Source organism: Malus sylvestris, chromosome 2, assembly GCF_916048215.2.
Source record: "Malus sylvestris chromosome 2, drMalSylv7.2, whole genome shotgun sequence".
Classification (NCBI taxonomy): domain Eukaryota; kingdom Viridiplantae; phylum Streptophyta; class Magnoliopsida; order Rosales; family Rosaceae; genus Malus; species Malus sylvestris.
The window spans coordinates 30613335-30619435 of record NC_062261.1 but is presented as its reverse complement, the minus strand read 5'-3'; the positions used below and the strand labels follow the sequence as shown (position 1 = coordinate 30619435).

Sequence of the window (6101 nt, the reverse complement as noted above, 5' to 3'; positions counted from 1 at the left end):
ATCTGGAACCATATTTCATGGCTACAAGACCTTGCCAAATTCAATGCACGTGATCACTTAAAGCAAAATTACAAGAACTTTCCATACTGGCTTAGATGGGGTATATTAGGGATCCAAAAAATATAAAAATGGACACACAAACTTAATTTGGTAAGTTTCTTAGTTGGATCCTAATCATTTGGTTTTATTCTGATAAATATTATATGATGGGCTAGAGACTAGAAAAATGAGTTTGGAGGGAGAAAGTTAAATTTTCAGAAAAAATAATACATATATATATATATATATATATATATATATATATATTATCAATGTATTGACAGCACTAGAATTTTAAATTTATTTTCTAACGGCTTATACACCTCACACTTGTTATGCTAATGCATGTGGTCTTGTTCTTTCTTTGTTTTTGTAGGTTTCTTTCAATATCTATGGCACCAAATCCGTAAGGGGTCCTCTTTTTGTTTTATTTACAAGTTTTCGATCGAGACAAACTTGATTTTTTAAATTCCGAAGACTGGGTGAGCTATTGCTAATGTTGTGTATTCTTCTTCACATTTTTTACTGTAGGTCAAGAACACAACTATTGGCGTAAGAAGTTTCTTCCCAAAAGCTTCTTTTATTTTTTGTGTGCTCTATCTGTACTTCTTAAACCTAGTAACTGTATGTCTTTATTCACTTTTCCGTGGTATCTATTGCAGCTGGCAAGTGGCATTCATCATACAGCCACGAGATCTGTAAGATCAACTTCATTTAATTAGTCTATAAGCTCAAGTATTTTTGAAATTGGGTATCTTTATCGGCACCCAAATTTTAGTTAAGTTCCCCTAACTAAAACATTTTGTCAAACTTCATAGTTTCCCCTCATTTTTAAGTTCGCCCAAATCCACACCAGCCTCCACCTACCAAAAGAAAGAGAAAATGAACAAACAAAACAACCACCGCGCGCCCAACAAAACTACACCACCCTCCGGTCCCTCCCTCGTAGATGCGTCGATGCCGGCTCCTTGGTGGGTCTGTGTGTTCCTTCTCTTTCTATTGGTGAATGGTACTGGTGGCTGTGTGTTGTTGGTTTTTTTGGTGAGTGGTAGTTGCTGCTTTGTGGTTGGGTGAACTCAATTTCGACGGCAAATTAAAAAGTTTGATGACAAAAATTTTTTAGTTGAGTAAAACTAACTAAAATTTGGGTGTCAATAAAGGCACCCTTTGATTTTTTTTTTTTTTTTTTTTTCACTTTATGCACTTTTCAAACTCATAGTCGATTGATTTTTTTGCAGCACTTGGATGGTTTATACTCATATGGATCGGTAAGGACTAAGACGAGATTATATTATCAACATATGTAGATTTCCCATTCTCTCTCTTTAATTACATCAAAGATAAAGTAATTTGGAAAGAAAGGGAAGAAAAAGTAGTACACAGTGGATCTAACATATTATTGTCCATGCATGCAGGGTTATTTTTCCTAGCCAGATTTGTTTTTGGAGTTCCAGTTGTGACTGCATTTCTAATCTACACATGGCGCAGAAGACATTTATCAATGTATAGCACAATAGAAGATTTTCTGCAATGCAATAACAACATCATGCTTATAAGGTACTCTTACTCGGACGTCAAGAAAATGACTCGCAGGTTTAAGGACAAGTTGGGCGAAGGTGGCTTTGGCTCTGTATTTAAGGGAAAGCTACGCAGTGGTCGATTTGTAGCAGTTAAAGTTTTGGGCAAGCCCAAAGCTGATGGCCAAGATTTCATTAGCGAAATAGCTACAATCGGAAGGATTCACCATGCCAATGTGGTACAACTTGTTGGATACTGTGTTGAGGGATCAAAACGCGCTCTAGTATATGACTTCATGCCTAATGGTTCTCTTGATAAATACATTTATTCCAAAGAAGGAAGTGTCCCCTTAACTATCAAGAACATGTACGAGATTTCTCTTGGAGTGGCTCAAGGGATCGAATATCTACACCAAGGTTGTGAAATGCAAATTCTACATTTCGACATCAAGCCTCATAACATCCTTCTTGATGAGAACTTTAAAGCAAAGGTTTCTGACTTTGGGCTTGCAAAATTGTATCCTGTAGATAATAGCATTGTCTCTTTGACGGCAGCACGGGGTACACTGGGATATATTGCTCCTGAGTTGTTCTACAAAAATATTGGATGCGTCTCATACAAGTCAGATGTCTATAGTTTTGGAATGTTGTTGATGGAAATGGCAAGCAGAAGGAAGAATTTGAATCCAACGGTAGAGCATTCAAGCCAAATCTACTTCCCAATGTGGGTATACGATCAATATATTGTGGGAAATGACCTGGAAATGGACAATGTTACAGAGGAGGAAAAGAAAGTAATAAGAAAGATGGTTATAACCGCCTTGTGGTGTATTCAAATGAAACCAAATGATCGCCCTTCGATGTCCAAAGTTGTCAAAATGCTTGGAGGAGATGTTGAATGTCTGCAAATGCCTCTCAGGCCTTCTCTATGCCCCCAACAGACGCCTGTGACAATGGGTGATATTCAAGACAATGAATTGAACCCAAGATGTTCTAACGCGGAGCTAACGTGTTCATTGTCAGCTAGGTGATAGTCAAATGGTTAAGAAAGTGCAGTAATGTATTATTAATTAAATTCTTGCCTTAAAGTGATTTAGTGAATAACTGTTGTCTGTAATTGTTTGGCATAACTTGGCCAGACCAAAATCAGAGATTTTTGGCGTGATTTTTTGGTCGAGCAAAACATTATGGGGTTTGATATCGAAATGGAGGATTTGTAGATCACATTCCTAGTTCCTTTGGCTATGCTGATAGCAAGATCTTGCAACTTATGCCAACCAAGGAAAGAAATCTATCTGCTGATGAAATATAATCCTGGAGTGAACCAAAGGGAAAGAACTCATAAACCAGAGCTCATCTAAATCCATCAGCACAAAAACCAACCAAGTGAACCACATTGACATGGTGAATATGGCCCATTGTTCCCACTTCATTTACAAGCTCTTCCCCGTCACCCTTGGAAATGTTAAGTACTTTCATGGCAACAAAGCATTCAGAAAAAAACTTTCGTTTAAAAACAGTTCCGTATGCTCCTTGGCCCAACTTGTACTTGAATTGATTTGTAAACCTCTTAATATCTGCATGGGAATATATGCTTGGCTTAAGATCTTTGTAGTCCGCTGAAAACTTATCAAATTTCATTCGATTCTCTTTTTACTTTTGTCAGTGCTATAGGCGTGATATGCCGCAATGACCAGCAGTTACAGAACAAATGAACCCAGGGTTGCTCCTGCAAATAGATAGATATTATCCATGAGTGTAAACATTTATTCTCAAGTGTCATTTGGACATGAAACAAAGCTCCTACACAACTCACCCTTGCAAACGTCTTTGTTTTGCCTGCAAAAGACAGTTGCAAAAATCAGACTGTCATTTCTCGAAATTAATTAATATCGCATTTGGTGCGATGGCAAATGCCTTCGCCCATGAGCGGTAGGTCTCGGGTTTGAGACTTTGGAGCATCCTCTCCATAAAATGGGGGTAAGGCTAGCCGACATTCACCTCTCCCAGACCCTGCGTAAAGCGGGAGCCTTATGCACTGGGTACGACCTTTTTTAATCAATATCGTTACCACAAATATAAGCCGTTAATTACATGAAAGCGGAAAAATCACAGCATGTAGCAGAGTATACCGATCATCATCATTCAAAACATCATGAGCTGAATGGATTCAAAATAAGATTTAGACGTGTTATCCTTACTTGGTTTCCTCCTGTCAACAAGTTCAATTTCGCTCTTGGTGCCATTGTTCTTCAATCTACACCTCTTGCCCTTTGCTTCACATTTGATTCAATTTGGTTTAGACCATTTGAAATGCATTTGAAATGCAGTGTTTTAATTTCATTTCCCACCCAACCACCAAATGGAACTGATGAAACACCATACGCCTTTGTACAAGATTGCAGGGCTAGGAAGCTTTCAAATAATTGAAAGAACGAAGAAATGCCATAAATTCTGTTGCCAGGGACACTGAGGCAAGGGGACTTGCTATATATAGAGGGAAGGAGAGAGGGTGGGATAAGTCCATGAAATCCATGGAATCAGTGAGGGAGGCTTAAAGAGAGTTGGTTGGATTGTGTGATTCGGTCAGGGGATATTACTAGGAGAGAAATAGAAAGGGAAGAAAGGGTATTTGGTGGATGGTTACAGAGACAGAATGAGTGAGGGTTTATGTATTTTTTATTTCGGCCCTAGAAAATTATAGTCTCACAATTGCCTCTAACCATTCATCTGAGGGGCAACCTGTTCCCCTTGAAGATGAATTATTATCCAAAGAGCTACATGTTGAACCGTCAGTCGGGAAAGAAGATCTACATGACGACCAGCTTATTCGTCAGTTAAAACACTCACATCTTCGCTCCAAATGTTTGCCCAACGACTGATGTCTTAACCTACGAACTCTAGCCATCCTGTAAATTTATTCAGTCAACCCAGTTTGTTGACTGATTTTGCCCTACTAAACTTATATTATGTCGGTTAAAAAAAGTGAAACCGACGAAATCTTCTGTCGCGCAATAGTTGACAGGGCAAGCCATAAATTCTAGTAGTGCAAGCATAGCATCTGCTGGAATAAGTAGTTCTTAGATGAATCCAAGAACTAAAGGATTTAGTCTTATAATTTTAGATGTATACTATCAAGTGTACCCGCCCGTTGCTGCGGGGCTTGAAACATTGTTGAAGATGTAGAAAGTTTTGAAAAATATATATGCTAAAGAGTGGTGTTTATATACATATATTACATACATATGTTTACAAAGTGCTATTTACATTCATACATTACATGACAAAAGTTGGAGATGTTGTTATGCCATCCTCAAAGATTGTTTTCAAAAGTTATGAGTCTATCTCATGGAGTATTTTATGTTTACAACTATACAAAGTTAAAAAAAAATCAGTTTTATTCCACTAAAGGCATCCAAAATACGACAATGCTGAACTGAAAATCAAAAGAAGAAGGAATTAAAAACCTAATTTGATCACTCATGAATTGAATAACCCTAAACCATACGATTTGAACTAAATGAAAATGTAAAGATGAAGGGAAATTTGTCATAATTTCATTATGCAAGATTTCACTATGCTAGATTTCATTTTAGGCACCAAAACAAATTCATAAAATTAAAGTTGGGGTTTCCATATTCTCTATTGGGTATCGAAAGTCGTGAAAAGCTTGGAAATAACCAATCAAGTGTTTACCTGCAGATTAAGTGTTCTGTTTTCATCCTGCAAAAAACTCAAATTCCAGAAACAACAAAAATGCAAACTTCATACGGAAATTGAAGGTTTACCTGCTGATCAAGTGTTCTGTTTTCATCTTGCAACTTGGTTACCTATAAAACAAAAAAAAAGATCCATTAACAATATAGAAACCAAATACATATTGAACACTCTATACCTCACATGTACGGACCAAATATGGAAGTCAAAATAGACACTCAAAACTGATACAAAAATACTACATAAATTCTTTTCAACCCTATCTGTCTTAAAATAAAATTAAAGTGGTCATATTGCAGAACAAAAGTATACCACCTGGAGTGTGCTTCAGCTTTGTCTCCAATGGAGCAATGATGGACTCAACAGATAGCATTTCATCGTCTTTCTGTGCAGCGTGAACTCTTCAAAGTGTGACTTCTGCTGCAATATTTTGATATAAAACAAAACCCCCATAATCAGATTAATTAGGGTTTTTTCTTCATAGTTTCATGTACTTCACAAGATATATGATGTAAATTATACTTGAGTATTATCACTGTATAAAAAATACTAAACGGATATATCACATTTAAGCTTAAGTATGCTGATTACCGAAATACTTTAAATGGTTCTTCAAATTATCATTGTTTACATCAAGAAATCATTGAAACATTGTTGAAGATGTAGAAAGTTTTGAAAAATATACATGCTAAAGACTGTTTATATACATATATTACATCCATATGTTTACAAAGTGCTATTTACATTCATACATTACATGACAAAAGTTGGAGATGTTGTTATGCCATCCTCAAGGATTGTTTTCAAATGCTATGAGTCTATCTGATG

General features: G+C 36.6%; 1 protein-coding gene and 1 long non-coding RNA gene across 3 annotated transcripts in view; one reads left to right on the top strand and one right to left on the bottom strand.

Annotated features, from left to right (window-relative positions):
* LOC126612193 (rust resistance kinase Lr10-like) overlaps positions 1-6101 on the top strand; it is a 103100-nt gene that overhangs the window by 17717 nt on the left and 79282 nt on the right. The window contains exons 2-6 of one of the 2 annotated variants that reach the window (XM_050280556.1): positions 416-445; positions 571-591; positions 702-737; positions 1278-1307; positions 1455-2047. In XM_050280556.1, the coding sequence (XP_050136513.1) occupies positions 416-445; positions 571-591; positions 702-737; positions 1278-1307; positions 1455-2047 (710 nt within the window). Of the gene's footprint in view, positions 1-415; positions 446-570; positions 592-701; positions 738-1277; positions 1308-1454; positions 2584-6101 lie in introns of both variants that reach the window. The other variant, XM_050280547.1, reaches the window with a different exon arrangement.
* Positions 2837-5371, bottom strand: LOC126613125 (uncharacterized). Its single transcript, XR_007619678.1, has 3 exons — positions 5345-5371; positions 3373-3395; positions 2837-3285 (listed from the first exon to the last, which is right to left on the bottom strand). It is a non-coding gene; the product is annotated as an uncharacterized LOC126613125 (long non-coding RNA).